General features: G+C 45.1%; 2 protein-coding genes across 2 annotated transcripts in view; one reads left to right on the top strand and one right to left on the bottom strand.

Annotated features, from left to right (window-relative positions):
• Positions 1–998: 998 nt before the first annotated feature.
• On the top strand, positions 999–4,727 carry LOC142579473 (uncharacterized). Its single transcript, XM_075689690.1, has 2 exons — positions 999–1,260; positions 1,440–4,727. The coding sequence occupies exons 1-2, from the start codon at positions 1,245–1,247 to the stop codon at positions 4,070–4,072; spliced, it is 2,649 nt and encodes an 882-aa protein (XP_075545805.1). The 5' UTR covers positions 999–1,244; the 3' UTR covers positions 4,073–4,727.
• Positions 4,234–19,319, bottom strand: part of LOC142579474 (2-aminomuconic semialdehyde dehydrogenase-like) — a 28,571-nt gene continuing 13,485 nt past the window's right edge. Inside the window, exons 5-11 of the mRNA XM_075689691.1 lie at positions 17,625–17,836; positions 12,848–13,014; positions 12,104–12,174; positions 10,374–10,478; positions 9,184–9,355; positions 8,554–8,763; positions 4,234–4,438 (exon numbers count right to left, since the gene is read on the bottom strand). Coding sequence (XP_075545806.1) covers positions 4,289–4,438; positions 8,554–8,763; positions 9,184–9,355; positions 10,374–10,478; positions 12,104–12,174; positions 12,848–13,014; positions 17,625–17,836 — 1,087 coding nt within the window. The 3' untranslated portion in view covers positions 4,234–4,288. The remainder of the gene's footprint in view (positions 4,439–8,553; positions 8,764–9,183; positions 9,356–10,373; positions 10,479–12,103; positions 12,175–12,847; positions 13,015–17,624; positions 17,837–19,319) is intronic.

Raw genomic sequence — 19,319 nt, 5'->3', positions numbered from 1 at the left:
CGCTTTCCCCGCGCGCGCGTTTTCGCACCGTGCCATGAGCTTTAGGCCGCAGAATATGAGCATTTGACAGTATACAAGCAACCATTGTTGCGTGGGCGCTATCAGAGCGGTTCAAAAGTAATTTCATTGTAGAGACTTCGACGCCTACAGGGACTGTGATGTGCCGTCGCGACGATTCAATATTTTTTCTTCTAAATTCTATGAACTTTCAATATTATTTCTCGAGTTGCGTCGCACTGTATGTTTATAGGTGTTCTCAGCGTGCAATTTCCCGCTGCTCCTTTTTTTTGTAATCCAGTGCATTAATTCATAACATAAACATGACTATATGCCATGCTTTTTTTAAATGTGCTTCTTACCGCTGCCTTTCCACTCCACTGAACTTGCCAGTATCTATAGCATCGACAAATTCATAGACCAAACCGTCGTGACATTAGTCGGGCAGTGGACTCGGGCGAGCGTCTCAGTACGCGTTTTCCGACCATCGTAGACCCGGCGCCATAGCAGAAATCTTCCTCGTGTCTGTGCTTACTGCATACCCGAGTTGTAGTCGATTACTGTTTGCCGGTTTTATGTTTCGCGAGCCAAGCTTCACGCAGCTTCTTGTCCAGCGGCTACGTGTGAATAAGTCTGACACCGGCCTCCGTTACGTGCGTCCGGCCCTGCGGCACCGAGCGGTAGCCTACCATGTTGCGCGCCTTCAAAGGCAGCCACTACCTATTGTAGTGCTTTCAAGCGTTGTAAAGGAGACACTCGAAGGGGGAAAATTTTGCCACTAAATGAGGACCGCAGCGTACGAGGGAAGTTAAATTCGTTTTCAGCTCGCTTCGGCGCTCCCGAAGCAGCCGACGCGGCCGCTATGTCCACGTGATCCCTCCTAGAACGTCACGCCGACGGTGGCGCCAGATTTTCCAGTGGTGGAGCTCGAGGCCAATAGCCCAGCCATGGCCCAGCCTTGACCCGTCTTGGCTGGAGCGTGACAGGAGCTGATGTTGGCTAGCGGCTAACGTATCGACTGCTGCCAAAATCGTATCCGTATCCAAAATTTCTGCTTGTTTATGCGCGGGATACATGGCGGAACCGGCAGTGCAGGTCGGCACTGTTGTGGCGGGAAAGTGTTGGAATGGATCGTGACAGTGATTAAACTGGAAATGTAGCATTTCGAACAGCGAATTGCCCTGTTGTGGCCCCTTGCTTTCTAATGGTGCATAGTACGTCTTCGGAAAGAAAATTGCGTAGCTACCATGCCGGCTATACAAGGTACGTCTGAATCACATATTAGACATATATTGCATACGGGTAAATAGCCGAGTTTATTGGTGCATATTTACTCGTTCATCTTCTCTGGCTATGTTCCGTATTTTTCGCACGATTCTCGCGTAGCCATGTACGTACGTACTAGATTGTCTCCTCACTTCTGTCCTGCATGCTTTTCGCAGATAACGGAAACGATCGCATCAGGTCGCTGCGGCCAAGAAAGCCAAGAGATGTTGCCTCGTCCGACGACTGCAAGGGCAGCCAGAATGGCGAAGTATCTCAAGGACCCAGTGTTCACCGGCCGGCTCGCCGCCGAGGCGCGAATTTGTCAATGTCGTCCTCAAAGCCAGTCGAAAAAAGTGAAGACGCGAAACAAGGGGACACGTTCGTGAAAGTGCAAGAAGAATGCCGTTTGGGAAGCCAAGCTTGGACGGACAAGTACAAACCTTCGAAATCATGCCCCTTCGTCGGTAACGATCCAACGATTGCCGAACTGCGGTCTTGGCTATCGCAGTGGAAAAACAAGCCTTCAAATGCAGAGCGATCCAACTCGCGACATTCCTTAAGTGATTCCGAAGATTCTACAGAGGGACTGAGCAATTGCTACTTGCTTGCGGGTCCTCCAGGTGTTGGAAAAACAAGCTCTGTTTACTACCTTGCGGAAGAACTAGGTTTCAAGGTGCTTGAAGTTCATGCGTCAAGCGAGAGACCGGGCAAAAAAATCCTGGCTGAATTGCATGAAGCTACGCAGTCCCATCATGTGGAGGGCAGCAGACTGTCGTTTACAGCTGTTCCAGCACCAAACACCACCGCTAACACGGACAAAGCGAAGGTTCAAAAGAAGGCGAAAAGCGCCGGCCCCCTGCAGCAGATGTTTGAAAGAGCTGCAGCGAAAAGCCAAGAAAAGCCAGCGAAGATGGTTGGTGAGAGCACTGCAAAGAAGGCTGGTAAGGGGCCTTTGGATAGCTACTTTTCTGCAAACAGTGATACAAAGCAGACACCAAAGGTGCCTGCTATGTCGAGCACTTTCAAACCCACAACTAAAACAAGTCCTAAAGGGACATTACTTGAATACTTTGCAACACCACCGTTAAAGAAAGGCATGGACTTGACTGCAGCAAAAGAGACCAAGAACTTAGGCAAGCAACAGCAGTGTGGTTCCCACAGTAGCAAACGTTCATTGAAAAAGGTGCCTTCATCTGGTGCTTCTGATGATGATAATGATGAGCTTGTTAGTGTGGTTTCAAAAATTAAATGTGGAAAGGCTTCCAGAACCCAAGATACAAAGGGGAAGGCTGTTGAAACAAAAAGAAAGGGAAAGAGAGTGTGTACATTGTCTGATGATGACGACATTATCATGGTGTCAGAAGTAAAAAAACCTGCCCAGAAGCAACCATCAGCTGAACCAGCCAAGGTGCCTGTCAAGAAACAAAAGGTAGATGAACTGCCCAGAGAAAGTTCGCTGCAGAAAATATTTTCTGTCAAGTCTTCAGGACAGGATTCATCCACATTAACATTCTCAAGCCATACAATCATATTGTTTGATGATGTTGACACCATCTTTGAACAAGACGATGGCTTCTGGAGTGCTGTGGAATCTGTTCTGACAATTACTAAGAAGCCCGTGATCTTTACAGCCACCAGGAACCTCATGCAGATAAGGATGAAACTTCCCAGTGGCTGTCCAGTAGCTGAATTTGCTCATCCAAAGCCAGAGGAAGTTTCTAAGCTGACTATGCACATCTTCAAATCTGAAGCTCTCAATTTGCCATTCAGTGAGAGCGTCAGTTTCTTGCTGCAATACTACCATTGTGATGTGAGGAAATGTGTACTGCAGCTGCAGCTTGATTCTGCACTGTATATACTGGGGCAACGTACTGAGCACACTTTCCATGCCGAGGCTCTACCAGTTGGAGATGGCCTGCACAAGCTGCTTCATTCAAAAGTACTGGATACGTGTGTAATCACACAGCGCAAGTTTGAGGAGCTAGGTTTGGACATAAGTCACCTCTGTTTGACTAATGTGCTTCCATTGTCCGCCGTTCCTGTAACAATGCCACAGGAAGTGGATTCTGATGACGATCTGAATGTAGTGGAGAGTAATAACGCTCTGGACTCTAGCTGGCTTTCTGATGAAGGAAGCAGTGATGTCCGTGAATGCAAGCCATTACCAGACAGTTGCGTCAAGAAGGAAGTGCATCCACAAGCCCCCTTAATTAGGCAGTGCTTATTTGAGCTCGCTGGTATGTTTGATGCCTTTAGCACTGTTGACTGCCTCTCTGGTTGCCTTGGCAGATGTGCCTACAGTACTTCAAGTCTACTACCTTTTGACAGTGTAGAAGCATGGCAGAATGGCAAAACTTTAGCCCCAACTGTAGATGTAGGTGATCTTACTGTGCCTTTTGCTGTGACTGATGCCTTAGCTTATATAAAGATGGGCTCTATGAAGCTGGCAACTTCCAAGCTTGAGAAAAGTCTCGACAGTATAGTGTGTCCTGTCCCCGCGGAGTTGAAATTGGTCATTTCCCCTTCTGTTCCAAGTCTGTGTAACATTTATGAGATTGCAGAGGAAAACAGGTTTTGGAGTAAATGTCGCCAACATATCACAGACTCTGGAATTCCTCCAAGTGTAGTGTTGAACAAACATGCTGTGTCCGATTACATCGATGCTCTGCAAGTAATCTGCAAGTGTGAGAAACGGCGAAAAAAACTGAAGGCTAAACGAGCACAGAGGTTTCTACATTATCTCAATTCTTCAGGAATATTCTTGCCGAGTCACTTGATTGCGGCTTTATGCAAGGGTTTCCGCCCATAGTTCTGAGCAAAGACACTCCATTTGCATGCCACAACCCCTATTTGGTTGGTGAAAACATGTGTGGTGCGGCTTCAGTCATGAGAAATCATTGTGCGTTGTACATAAATTAATGGGGTCTTGCACATGGGAGGACATTTTACTGTTAAGATAAATGCATCGTGCCATGTCCAGCCTGAATTTTTATTGCAGTGCTACATCTTTGACAGCCACTTTGCTTCAGCTGTAGTCTAGACAGACTGATTTCACTTCAGTGTAGAACTCCTTGGAAGCATCAGTGCCTTCACGTCCAACTCCAGACATCTTCATCCCTCCAAATGGCATGTGCAGGTGACGCACCATCCAGCAGTTGCACCATATGGTGCCAACCTAGAGAGACAATATGGTGTTACTAACATGAGAATTTCACATTATAAGCATGCATTGAACCAACAGCACAGCACTGAAGCATTAGGCAAATTTAGAGCATGGATGTGTTATTTTAGAATTTTTTATGCTGTAGAGTGAGATGGTGCACGAGTACATTGGTAATAGCTTTCATAAAATTCAGTGTGCATGAGATGAACTAGTGCAGGCTTTTGTGACATGTAAATAAGTATTCTGTCTCCTACGACAACTTGCTGTTGAAGATGTGGAAATATATTATTGCTCCAGCCAAGTAACTGAGTCTCGGACTTATTTTATTGCACTACTTCAAGACTAGTTCCCTTTTTTCAAAATTTGCCATTTCCTACGACCGTTTCGTTTGGGTATTGTGCACCACCGAAATATTAAGGTATGAGATGGCAAATTGGTGTCTTGCTGTGTGTGAAAACTTGTCATGCTAGAAATTGTGCAAAAACTTGACAGCAATGCCACATTGAGAATCCCACATCAGCTCTTTGTGACACTGAATTTTAGTGACCCCTATGTTGGGGCTTGCTTACTGTTTACCCATGAAAAATGTGTTTCATTGCATATGAATGTAAGCAAACACTCAACCTTGTACCCTTTGTGACATTTCCTGCTTGGGAAGGAATGTGGAAATAGTGAAACTTAGTGACACCACCACACTGATGTCACGGGCCCCTGGAGGGTAGCATTTAAAAAATATTTATTTAAATAGACTTTCACTGTCTAAAACGTGCCTGGAGCTTATGACGCCAATGAAAGATCTCAAAATAGGTAAACAATGTTTTATCCTTTAATTTGCAAATGGATTACATTAGCTGACACATGGCAGTGAAACAACGAATGCAGTCCAGTGTGACGTCACAAACACGTGTGCCTTGCCTCCTTGGCAAGCTTCAAAGGCTGTCACAGAGCCACAATGACTTGGACACTAGGAAATATGTTGAAATCTGTGACGTGATGCTAACGTAGTGGTGCTGAGGTTTCGGGTCGAACTTTTAAACTAAACAATATTAACAAAAATAGACTTTTTAAAGAGTGCTTCACCAGAATTAACTGGTTTAGTGTTTAACAGATAACAGGCAATGACAGTTATCAACTATTATTTTATCCTCAAGTACAGAATATTTTTCTTTCGCTTATATTTTATGAAGGCCAAGCCAGTCTGGAGCTAGCAGTCATTATGGTGTTGCAGAAGACTGGTTCAGGAATTCTAAAATCACACCATGACCAGCAGTAAACTATTTTCTGCCTCATTCTTGGTACTGTGAAAATCTGCTTTTCGTAAGTGTAACCTATAGCCTGACATTTGTTTAGCGCCATTTAAAGGTACACCAAAAAGAAACACTAAACCAATGTAGACCAATAATGAGAGAGAAATGTATTCTGTTGGAACACTAATTTCATGACAATAGGTTGATTATAATGAGAAAAAACGAAGGCCTAAGTGCCATTTTCGAATTTCGCGCTGATACCTCAGTACTGATACGTCACTGACGTCGTGGATTTCAAGGGAATTTTTTTTTTCATATTTGGGCAGTTCTGGCTCAACTTCTCAAATTCAGTCTGGTTCTTTTAGGATGCAATGCAGCCCATCTCTATCGATAAAACATTAGCTAGGCCCAAGCAGGCACCGTCAAAATATATGACGTCATGATGAGCTGGTGTGAGAACTTCAAGATGGCGTTGACTCTCTCCCTGAATTGTTGTGCCTTTTCTGCATGTCCTTCCTACATGTTTTTCTGGCTTACCAAACCTCTTCTCATGTTAAGAGTGGAGTACGGTAATTTAGTAAATTCAGTAACAGAAGTCAAATTATTTTGATGCGAAAGCATTATATGGCTCATGAGGTGGAAAATTCGGCATAGTTCTTGGCGTGACCACCGATAGTCCGAAAAAGTTATTGAACATTCGATTTTTAATGTATAATTAAGGTAAATTTAATTAAGATATAGTTAATTAAGACACTTGAACCAACAGCCTTTGGTTTCCAGAAGTCAAACCCATGATATTTGGTGTTAAGGCAAAGTTAATGACAGTGAATTAAGGTAGAGTTAATTAAGGCACTCAAACCCACAACCTTTGTTCAGAGTCGAACCCTTGATCTCTGGTGGGAGTCGAACCCACGACCTTGTGTTGTGGCATAATGTCTAAGCATTGCATGGTAGTCGCAATGCTTTCGCATTCATCCACATAGGGATAACTAAGTGTCCCTTTAAAAGAGTGCTAACAAATTTTCTTTTTACTATATTAGATAGCTGCTGACTCCATAACTCAATTCCTTCAGTCCACAACAAATCATTAAATACAGCACCTTTCGATGCGATGAATTCAAAATACACACCAAATGGAGTGCGGCTGTGGCATTGTTGACTAGGGCTCCCCTCCACTTTGCGATAATTGAGGTGTGGGGTCAAGTGGTGCCACTGACATATGCATGAATCCAAGCCGCACCGTGATCGTCTTTCCGAAAGCGTTAGGCAACGGGACAAAAGAGTGAAAAGGGCGCCGTGCATTCAAAGAAAAGTGACAGCAGAAGCCAAGCTTATCATCTATCAGATGTAGAGAAGTAAAGCAAATAAAGAGGGAGCAATGGCCAATGTAGTGCGTGCCTCACTTTAGTGGCTTCCGACCACTGTACCAAGCTGACAGATGCATGTGTCAGTTGTTTGTTATACCACATGACCACTACCTCCGGTTTCTGGTCAACATGTCCGACACCATGAAGATGCACAGCTTATGGTGAATGCCTTTAATGATCATAAATAAAAGAATGTAGTTAATGGTTTGCAGTGTTGCCTAGGAACTCTGGCACCACGCCAGAATATAGTGTGTTTCACTTAGCCAAATTTTAAAAATATGCAACTGCTGTGTAGCTCAACAAAAACAAGGTATTTCTGTTTGTTGTCGCTTGGAGATACTCAGATTACTTTTCATAATTAGTCTTAATTAGTCAACTTATCAATTATTATAGTTAGATGAAAAGTGTCAATGAGAAAATTGTAGAGCAACATGAAAAACTCCTGATACAGCTTTCTGTTGCTCAATACATGCTACATAAAAGTTTTTTCGAATGTGGAGGAAGCACACAAATACATGCAAAGTGCCTCGCAAAGTGCGTGTATTCGCAGGCTTCTTTCACGCTCTGAAACACGCTTTCATGTAGCACATATTGAGTAACAGAAAGCTGTAGCAGGAGTTCTTCATATTGCTCTACAATTTTTCTCATTGACACTTTTCATCTAATTATAATAATTGAGAAGTTGATTAAGACTAATTATGTAATTAGGTGGAATGCCAAAAATAATCTGAGCACCTCCAAGTGACAACAAACAGCAATACCTTGTTTTGGTCCAGCTACGATGCATTTGCATATATTTAAGGTTTGGTTTAAGTTATGTTAAACACCCTGTGTATATGTATGTATTACGACCATATAAAACCAGCAGGCAATGAAGCCAAGTAAAGCATAGGAGTAAATGGCTCTGGTTGAAATTGAAAATGCAAAAAATAATGGAAAAGGGAAGTGAAAGCAATGGAAAGATAACTTGCCCTCAGTGGGGACTGAACCCACAACCTTCACATTATGTGTGTGAAGCACTACCAGCTGTGCTTCAGTAATGGCCATCAATCCATCCACTACCTCGGGTATTTATGTGTGCTAGATTAAGCCCTGGGAGTGTTAGCCACTCACAGCTTTGGCAGGCGGATGTGGAACATCCTCTTTTTTTTGCCTGATGCCGTCACATAACACTCAAACTTAGGAGGGCAGCAAGTGGCTAATAAACCCTCAAATGCTACCTAATGGAATCAAGGCTTATTATGTAATGTGTGTGTGTATATATATATATATATATATATATATATATATATATATATATATATATATATATATATATATATATATATATATATATATATATATATATATATATATATATATATATATATAACACAAGGTTTTTGTTTCAGTACTTCTCTAAAACTTGAGACCATGCGCCATAAATGAGATTAGGTGGTTGCTTCTTGGCATTTGGCACTGCCTTGCTGCAACTATAATGTGCTCGTTGACCCATGATGGTCTGCTGGTATACCTCAAGACGCTGAGCCATCTTGTGTATGCGGCAGACATCCTTGGACCAGATGCTGGCGCAAAGTCCGTACGGGACCCCATTGACTTTCTCGACGACCTCGAGGTCAGTATCGAAAGGCGCCAGGCAGGTGACTGGCCCGAAGATCTCCTCTTGGATGCAGCGCGACGTGTGTGGCAGGTCGGTAATGACAGTGGGCAGCAGAAAGTAGCCCTGCAGTGTTGCATGTCAGAATGTGGTTCTGCGGTATGTTGCATCTCCACATAAACACTTCTGTTACACAAGTGCTCTCGTACAGCTTGATGCCGTGTGGTTACAGCAGTAACCTTCATACATGCAAACAACAGCAACCAGATCAAAACGCGAGGCACATAACAACGCTGTCAAGCATGTGACCCATCGTAGCAGTGACCACTAGCTTGTTTTTCCTACGATGGAGGGCACTAGTTGTTTGTGCCCGGAGCATTTACTGTTTGTGGTTTAGGTTTTTTCATACGTCGATTGTCTTTGTTTAACCCACTAGAATGCAGGAACAAATTATATGCAACGCGAATGGAATACGAATCATGCTGTTAAGTGACATGGTATTCTTAACTCTAACTGACCCGCATTAACACTCTCCTTATCACTCACATTCTTGTTCTCCTTGGGCAACTCTGGCTCCTCCCTGAGGCCGCCGCAGAGCACTTTGCCACCGTCCTCCATGGCGAGCTTGATATAGAATTTGACCTTCTCCAGGTGCTCCTTGCTAACCAGCGCACCCATGAAGACAGACTCGCTCTGCGGCGGACCCACTTTCAGCTTCCTGCAATAAAAGGCACGGGCATGGCAGGAAATGGCTAAATTGTTCTAAGCAGAGGGGAGAAAATTGGAACATACGGGTTCAAACTGTCGTTTACAGACTCCTCCGGAGCACAAACCGTGGCACTGGTGACGTCACAGAGTGCTGCTAGGGAACTTGAAGCTAGCATCACCATCCGCCTTTTACGTCGGCGAGTTCTGAGCCTTGGTTTTGGCAAAATTACCGCAAAACTAAATTCGAACCCGGCTTATCTTTCTTCGGTGTGTCTGAAAGTGAGCTGCAAGTTTCGTGTGCCTACATTCAGCATTGGCTTCTGCTGGGAACTTTGAAGGATGCTGGTCATTGAGGAAAAAAATACTTAGCATAGCAGACGATGAGCAAAACGTGAACAAGGTGAATGCAGGAGCCAACGTTTCAACAAGTGGACTTGTCTTCTTCAAGACCTTGAAGAAGACAAGTCCACTTGTCGAAACGTTGGCTCCTGCATTCACCTTGTTCACGTTTTGCTCATCGTCTTGAATTTCCATCTCCTGCATTCCCCGTGTTTTCCTTAGCATAGCAGAGTGCTTCATAGTGACATGACGTATATATTAGGAGTTGCACATGGCACTGGTGACTGTTTTGATGATTAAGATTGTTGAATTGCTGCCAGAGCCTACTAAAGTATCAGCATAATGGCAGTCAGGAAGGGACACATGGTTGCACACCTTGACAGAATGATGCTAAATTAGCACATGCGATGCGAGTACCGTGCACATGGCATCAAGCAAACTAATTCTTATACTCAAAATATGCCTCTTTTCTGGCTTGTATGAGCCATAAAAGAATGTCTAATTTAATTTCCTGTTTTATCGAAGGCAAATTGGGAAGCAGTTCTTATGTATGTAGAACATATAGAGCCCGATGCTGTACTAGAATGCAAGCTTTAGTTTCTTGCAGAACAATGGCCCACAAACAAAAAATTTTGGCCCCAACTGTTTTCGTAACTGATATTGCTTTGTACTAAAGTTGGAAGTTTTACCTTGCTTCTTGAACAAACATCTCCGTGAACTTCTGGTAAATTTTCTTGTGGACGTAGATCCGGCTTGTACAGAGGCATATCTCGCCCTGGTTCAGAAAACTGGCCCTGTATAAGTTGAAGAAGAGAAAATGTGCTGCATGCCTATGGTGGTACATCAAACACCATTCAACATCTGTGACTCACTATGGCGGCTCAGTGTCTATGACATTCTGTTACTGAGGTTGAGGGTTCGATTCCATGGCTGCAGCAATTGCAATCCTAATGTGCACATTCAGAAACTCCAGTTTCTAGGAATTTTTCAGAAGTCTCCTCAAACATGGTACATCTCATAGTCCATGTGTTGCGGGACGTTAAACACCACACTTTAATTTACAACTCAAGCAACTTTTACGTTTTTCCCAAGGGAGTCTGTACACAAGCAACGAAGCTGTGTACAGGATGCCGTGTACAGGAAGCTGTGTACAGGAGCTGTGTACAGGAATGTGCATGCCGAAAATGTATGAGCATCGCGCTACATTTATGCATACCTGCAAACTGTCCGTAATTCTCTGTAAAGTTTATGACTTTGGGCTCCTGCGATTTTATTGACCTTATGTCAAATTTAACAAAAAATTCTGTTCGCGAAAAAATTTTGCTTGTCAGTCTCCTGGTGAAAGGACACCAGAGGTGCATTTGCTTCAAGCAAGTTTATATAGACAAGTTCCTGAAGCAGGCGAAATCAGCAAGAACGAAATCGTTGAAAAAGTAACTGCCATCTAAAGAAATTGTGTGGCGTGTCCATTCTCTGTTGTTCCATGTTTGCTGCTGCTTGTTTGGTGTGTTTCTTGTTTCATTAAGGGCATGTGCTAAAAGCAAGCTTTAAAAAGAAATGTGTGCCATCAGCCCCGTCAACCGTTTTTTGTGTGTGTTTGTTGTATTTTTGTCAATATTAAAGCACACAGTTTGGCAGATATGTTTATGCACAACACTGTGTTCATGATGTAGGTTGTTGTCAGCGTGCTAAGCTTTCCTCACGAAGCTACAGAACTACGAGATGACACCAAAAAATGGAAGCATGGGTTCTTCAACCATGTCTATGCTGCTCAGTAGATCATAAAAAATTATGGTCGCTTAGTACAAACAAGGAAGGATGGAAAGGGACAAGGGTCTATGCTGTGTGGATCCGAGAAGCTTGCCTCTTGCCGAGAAGCTTGCCTCCGAGAAGCAAACAGTAGCTCATGATTAGGAGGCCAAATATATACCAAAGCACAGACACCTTAAGTTAGAGTTGGCACTCCTCTCGTGTTCTTCAACTGCATGCACTCCTTTGCGCTGCAATGACACATACCATCTAGCCCCATCATTTATTCTGCTCTATCATTCTGACCTGCTGGCTATTACATAAGCTCAACCTGTGAAGTTTATCTTAGTGAGCCGACTAGAACCGCATTCGTTAGGCACATGTAAACTTACTGATCACCGAGTTAGTCAAAGGATATCACTGGGACAGCCTGAAGCTAATGCCTGCTCTTAAGTGGAAGTTGCAGCTCAAAAGGATGCATATCTCAAACTCCATTGTGCAAAGCCAGATGCCTCTAAATGAGATCATTCTGCTCTGCGCAGATCAGCCGTTACACTGTGTGCTATGCGGTACATTTCTTTCTTTCTGCACTGGACCAGAACACGCAGTGCTTGTCCATAGACCTCACTGCTTTTGCACATTTAATTAGCATAGAGAAAGGTATGCTCACTTTATGAGCGTGGCGATGCACTTCTTGAGGTCAGCATCTTCGAACACGATGGCTGCGTTTTTGCCGCCCATCTGCATAGAAGGAACATGGGAGAGTGCAATTCAGCCCACTTAGCCGTCCTATACGATAAGCACTTCTCTTGTTGGCACGCTCCCTTTCAAAGTAATGTGGCACTCTAGAGTGGAACATAACCTGGGCGTGCTGTAGTGCTCCAGTCTGGGCTCGAGGCTGAGCAAATAATGGCATAACACTAATGGTAGACGCGAACACCGTGTAAGAGCTCCGCTCCTATGCAGAAATAGCTCATTGGTGTTGAAGCATTCATAGCTGCATAAATTTGAAATAGAGATAAGCAGATGAATCTTTCATTAACAGATGCATCTGTGGAAAAAATAAAATTTAATGATGGGGTTTCATGTGCCAAAACCATGATATGATTATGAGGCATGCCAGAGTGGGTGACACCAGAAATTTCGACCACCTGGGGTTCTTTGACGAGATGCATCTGTCAGCAGGCATCATATCTTCACATTTTATTTCCTATAGAAGAGAAGGAGGTTGACTAAGAATATTAATGAGTTGTTTCTCCTGACAGAAGATGATGCCGTACATACGCACGACCGCACTCCTGATTCGCTGACGCTGCCTGTAGCTTTCGCTCCGGCTTCACATCTTTGTGAGAAGGGGAGAAGTGCACAGAGTATACAAGCGAGGAGAGAAAGAGAGACATCCATGTGTACGAACCTCCAGAGAGAGCTTCTTGGCGTGCGGCGCAGCCATCTGGGCTATGGTGGTGCCCGTCTTGGTGCTGCCGGTAAACGAGATGGCCTTGGTGTTAGGGTGGCGCACCAGTGCGTCGCCCACGATGGGGCCGAAGCCGAATACAAAGTTCACTACGCCCGGAGGAAGACCTGCGCACCAGGAGCCATCAGTGCGGCTTGTTAGATGACATTTATGTGAAAGCGTCAAATGGCCCATTGAGCTAGAAAGCCGACGTCTGTAGAAGCGAAACAGCGCCTAAATTCCCATTGGCTGCGACGTCACGTCACGTGCGCGCCTAGACGGAGCAGAGCGGGCGAAAGGGAACACCTCACGTCGCTCTCGGAAGCCTGCGTTCCTTGTGCGCACAAGCTGTAGCCTGCGTTCTAGCTTCGCATCGGTAATCTCTATAAAAAAATCAATGAATAAAAACGTAATAAATTTGAAAGGAGAAACGTTGGCGGTAGTGAGTTTTGAACCTACGACCCACGCTCAGGAGCCGAATGTCTTACCTACTGGACTAAACGGCCAAGCGTCTCAACGTGCTCGCTTGCCCGCGAGGAGTTCATACCTCGGAGGACCGCTCAGGGAGTTCAATTGGACATTAAGGCTTTCGCATTCACAACTCGTAAGACGTTTTTCAGATGTCCTCGGATTTTAACGCAACAGCGTTAAGGGAATTGTGTCGCAGGAAATTCGATGTTGGAGTCCGGCACCGGTGTCCCGGTGAGCGAAAATTCTTGTATATATTTAGGTATATGTATATGCCTCGCAATTCCCATGTGACATGCGGTATATGCGGGTTTTATTGCCACCACCATTCTATAACTAATGTTACTTATACCTTGTCTTACATTCTTGACGAACTTATTCCTCAGAATTTTGAGAAATGACGCCCCACTAACAAATGTGATGAAACAAAACACCGACAGTGCATGGCTTTTACGTTAAATCTCAGACTGAAACATTAAAAGTGCGATACAACAACAGAAACAGGAAAATGATGTCATTTTTTTGGCGCGGCTGTGCGCACTACCTCCGGAGTCGGCCCACGCAGGAGGCCGCGTTAGTACAAGAAAGCTCGCCTTCGTGCATAGCGTTCGCCGCCAGCGTTTCCCGGTAAACGTTAAGGTTACATCTGCAGTTGCCAGGAAGCGTGAGAAGCAGTTGGATATTTTTTATGCTATCGCGTTCCACTCTTAAGAGGAAGCTTTAGCTCGGGTGCTCTTATCTACATACATGTAAAAGGAGAGCTCGTTTTTCTCGGCAACCACTGCCCCAAATTTGGCGAGGTTTGTTGTATTTAAACGAAAAACTTAAGATCTAGTGACTGTTGGTTTTGAATTTTGGTCGTCAGTATTTTATTAAAGATTGGCAAAAATCAAATTTTTCTGAAAACGAAACTATCAAGTTTACATAACTCAGCAATGAAGAATGATATCACAATTTTGTGAATTGCATCTAACAATAAATTTAAGAGGGACAAAATTGATATCTTATACATGAAACTAAAAAAAATTAGTAATATGGAAATACAGCTCTTGCAGAACCATTATATACAATGTAACAAATTCACGTAAGATATAAGGTGACATTGAATTTGTCCGCTTTCACTGATCTAATGGGTGCCGTTTACAGAACCGCGATATCTGTTCTTGATGCAGAGCTATGAATTTGTAAACTTCGTTATTCTATTTTTTTCAAACTTGCGCATTCTAAAATTTATTTTAAACAAAATTCATGCCCTAAATCGAAATTCCGCTTCGAAGAGTCACTAGAATTTAACTTTCTCTCTCAAATGCAACAAATTCCATTAAAACCGGTCAAGGGATTATCTCTTTAGAAAAACATTTTTGCGTTTTACATGTACTTGAATAGGCCGCGTAGGAGTTGGGCCCGAGCTTAAGCTTCCTCTTAAGGCGAAGCTTGAGCGTTCTTCAAACTCTAGGGGGAAAATGATTTCGGCAAGCCTCACAGCGCCCTAAATAATTTTATATATAAACTTCCCACGCCCAGTTTATTAGGTGATGCCTGTCGTGACGTTACAACACAAGGTGGTAACGTGGGAACAGAAAATCACGACGTTTGGACCGTGGTTTGGACACTCATATAGCGGTTCGGTAGGTAGTCCCCCAGGGGCGTAGCCAGGTGGGGGGGAGGGTCCTATGGGGCTTCAGCCCCCCTCCCCCCGTCCCGAAATTTTTTCGTGCTGTCATGCGCCGGCGACCAAAACAATTCCCGACGCCGGAAATCATGCTCGCTTTTGTCTAGAATGTCCTTTTCACGCTCGAAAAAGACATTTTAGCGCGAACATTGCGAAATCGGACTAGATTTCGCGGCAATGCCCATGCATCGGGAGTCGCATATCGTAACGCAAGGCGCCCCACCGAACACAAAGTTTCAAGGGCGTTTTGATACCAAACGGGCTCGTCTCGGCATCTCGCGGAGGCCGCGGAATCTACGGAGCGCTTGGATTTCAATTCTGAAACTTTATGGGTATAAAGTTCTCATAACCTTTTGATGCGAAACGTGCATTGACATTTCCAAAGTCGTGCCTTAGATTTTCAATTCCGGAACTTTGTGGGTTTAACGCTGTCATAAACATTTGACGACAAAGGTGCATTGACTTTTCTAAAGTCGTACGTCGGACCATACAAAGAGTTCCGCGGACCGTTCGCGCATCCCACGACATCACATGGACGTGGCATTCTCGCTGCTTGTTCCAAATGCAAGTTTCGAGAGCCAGCAGGACCACCACAGCACGGCGCGATAAAGAAACAACTCAAACTCCAAAGCGCGCGCGGGGCAAAGTCGAGCGCGCAGAGTCGAGCGAAAACGAAACCTTTCGATCACCCATACTACTCAAGGGTAACGTCAAAATGTTATTTTTTTCTTAGAATCGAATAGAAGTAGACAAGTAGCATTTTCTTCCGTCTCATTATCTAATGAAATGATCTTTTTAATACGAGTAGTTGAGTACTAGTGACATAAATTATGATGAGGAGCGCTTTCGTCATCGGGCTAGTACCGGAATGTCGCTGGGGGGTCTCAAATCGTGTCGTGCATTTACCTCAATTTCTCGGTTACTAAAGCTCTGTTCGCGATTATATTGACGCCTTAGACGTTCTAGAGCATTGCTTTATCACTTTAACTTGACTTTCTGCTAACCTTTAGTGTCCCTTTAAAGAAAAAAAAAAGAAGAAGAAGGAGAGAGAGATCTGCACAGGTTTCCCTAGCTTGTTTCCTTGCGCTTGCGCCGTAACTCGTGTGCGGCACGTACGTATAGGGATACATTTCTGGGTTCATTGTTTTTGATGCCTAAACGCGCACACGTATAGGCACAGCACTCGCGTTTTTGGACTTAGATGTATTCAGAGTTTTACGACAGACGACGACACTGCACACGCGCATCGAAGCAAGCAAGGAAACAAACAACAAAATTTAATTCTGGGGTTTTACGTGTCAGAACCACGCCAGATTATGAGGTACGCCGTAGGTCGGGGGGACTGGATTAATATTGACGACCTGGGGTTCTTTAACACGCGCCAAGATTTATGTACATGGTGTTTTTTCACTTTGCTTGCCGCCACTAAAATGTGGCCGCCGAGGCCGGGATTGAAACCGCGGCTTCGAGCTTAGCAGTGCAACGCCATGGCCACAAAGCTACCGCGGCGGTTCAGAAAAGCTCACAACAGATATCACTGTAAAAATGCGCATCAAAAAGAAAAAGAAAACGACCTACGTACGAGGCTACTCGGTTTCGAGAGTGAAGGATACATAGCCGACGGAAAGTCACGTTTCTTCCGATGAATGAGCACTCCGCAAAACGTTTGCGCGTGCAGGGAGTGCTCGTTCACTGAAATTCCCTCTGACGAGTGTTTCACGTTCATTATTCTTCAGATGACGAATCTGGCTGCAGGCAAGAATTATGCATTTTTCACTGCCGCACCATAGCGTTCCAGTGCTTGCGACGACAGACATCGGCGCCCAATTCGCGCGCGAATTGGCGCATATTGCCTTGCCGATCGCAGCACGCCGTGGCAACGCAATAAGTTCCATCAGCGTCTTTCAATTCTTCAAAACATTGAAAGACCCTGGTTGCATATAACAGCGTTGCCGGCCACCGCCTAAATAGGGTTAATGACTTTAGCTCTATGCTCTGCGACACGCTTTTATAACCGGCGCGTTTAACGTAAAACTTGTGCAACCACGGAATCGGAGCTTTGACCACGCTATACATATTGAAATCTCCAACTGCATTAAACCTCAATTTACGCGGTCGAAAGGATCCAAAAATTGTTTAGGTAAATCGAGAATTTCGTTACCCCCCAAAAGAAAGACACTCATGTGAATAAAATATTTATTCAAGAAAAAAAAGTAATTTTTGTCGACAGCGAGCCCACTGAGTGCCTGTTGTGTTTCTTAAGGGGGTGGCAAACCTTTTTAACAAGTCAGTGACGTCCGTCACCGGAAGTACCACCCGGAATACACATATTCTCCCATATTGTAAACATCCCCCTTCCCTCTCCCTCTAGAACTTCGAGGGCGAGTCGTGAAGTTCGCATCGTTGCTTCGAGGTTTTCAACGCATTGGACTCCACGAATTATGCGTCGGGGAATCGTGAGCTTTTCGGACTTCGTTAAGTTGAGGTTTGGCTGTATTCCGTTGACTACTTTCTTTCGAGTTCACTCACGGCCTTTCTATATTTGAGCCGAATTAGAGGATCGTACAGTAGGCTGCATCTCACAGCTGACTGACTCACCGGCGTCCACGAAGACCTTGGCGAGCAACCAGGCGGTGACGGAGGTGAGCTCACTTGGCTTGGCTACCACCGTGTTTCCGTAGACCATGGCCGGCGCCAGCTTGAAGGTGAGCAGGTACAGCGGGAGGTTCCACGGCACGATCACCGCCACCACGCCCACAGCCGAGCGCACCGTGTAGTGCAGCACGTTGGACGTCTGCTGGGGGATCGCCCTAAGCCGCGACGCGCGTTGACTCGCTCGAAATGGCCCAAAACACAGTGCAAACACAGTCGACCAGAATGGCACACGTTAAGTGTTCTTACACTTGCCACGAGAAAGAATATGGAAAAAAAAAATAGAAAAATTGAAGAGAAACAAAGTCGGCAGTTTCTTGAAAGACAACGCGCTTACTAAGCACGCTTAAAGACAACGCACTTAGTAAAGTATCAGACTACTAACACGAAGCAAGGTTCGTAGATTGATCGGCCGCATAAGTTGCCGCAAACATTCGCTTTCTAATTAAATTATGTCACGAGCGCACGGGCAAACATGAATAGATTTCACTCGATGACCGCCAATGGGCGGTCATCGAGTGGGATCGAGTGACGTCATCGAGAACGTAGTGACAGCGAGTGTTAACACTCGCTGTCACGACGCCGGTGCGACAAAGAGCGGCAGCAGCGGCGAGCGAATACCCCTTCGTGCTGCTTCTCGCTTCAACGCGAACTATAGGTCATTCTCGACTCGGCTATAGCCTTGGCACTCACCGCAGGTTACCTCAAATGCAGGACGTGCGAGGCCGCGCTCTACCGTGCCTTGCGCAGCTGCGGCCTGGCTAGTGCAGGAGACGCACGCTAATCAACCCCCCTCCAGCCTCCATAGCATGCGCGAGAAGATGCCATGCATCAAGCCACCATCATACTCGGCTCACTCTCGTACGCTTTCCCTCGATCTTATAGCATATGAGGCGCTGCCGCGATATTATCGCACTTGGAATTTATCCGGAACCTTACGGCGACGTCGACGCCGACGGCGGAAAATCGGTCGGAGTGTCCCCATCGCAATAGAACAAACAGAAAACGAGCCATAAGCTTCACCGCCAAGTGTGCGTTTTGTTTCATTTATTCCGTAGAGCGTAATATTTAGCATAATATCACTGGGAGTTCACCAAATAGCTTACTGAAAAAAAAATAATGAGATGTCCACACAGCAGCTCTGTGAAGCTAGTGCAAGCGTCTATCCACCGACCAGCTTGTACGATAATCGCGACCCCGCCCCGTTCTTGCTCTCACTCGTAATGCGCAAGCTTCGATCTCTCGGGTTGAGCGCGACGAACCACATTCACTCGGAGTCAATTGTTGCAACCGTCTGCAAGGTGTCGAGGGCCGCCACGCTGAGCTTGTTGCCGCTATCTTAAATGAATGGTATCTCGTCAATTGTGTGCAGTGCGGCGAAAGCTATGGGGTCACGGCAGCTAGGCGGAAAAGAGAAACGGAAGAAGGGCTCATCTATTATATAGTCCGCCATCCGTCCGCGCGACGCCGACAGAATGGAAGCTTCATAACGGAAGGGTTAGCAGCGCAAAATGGGCGAGCCTTTCTCCATTATGTGAAACAGGCAGCCGGCTCTATAGTTGATTTTCTGACACGTACAATACCTAGCCACTGCTATATAGGGGTCCCACTGCACTACGCTAAGTTGGCGAGACGGAGTAT

Source organism: Dermacentor variabilis, chromosome 4, assembly GCF_050947875.1.
Source record: "Dermacentor variabilis isolate Ectoservices chromosome 4, ASM5094787v1, whole genome shotgun sequence".
NCBI lineage: Eukaryota > Metazoa > Arthropoda > Arachnida > Ixodida > Ixodidae > Dermacentor > Dermacentor variabilis.
Note: the sequence above shows the minus strand (reverse complement) of the source record. Positions and strands in the feature narration are given on the sequence as shown.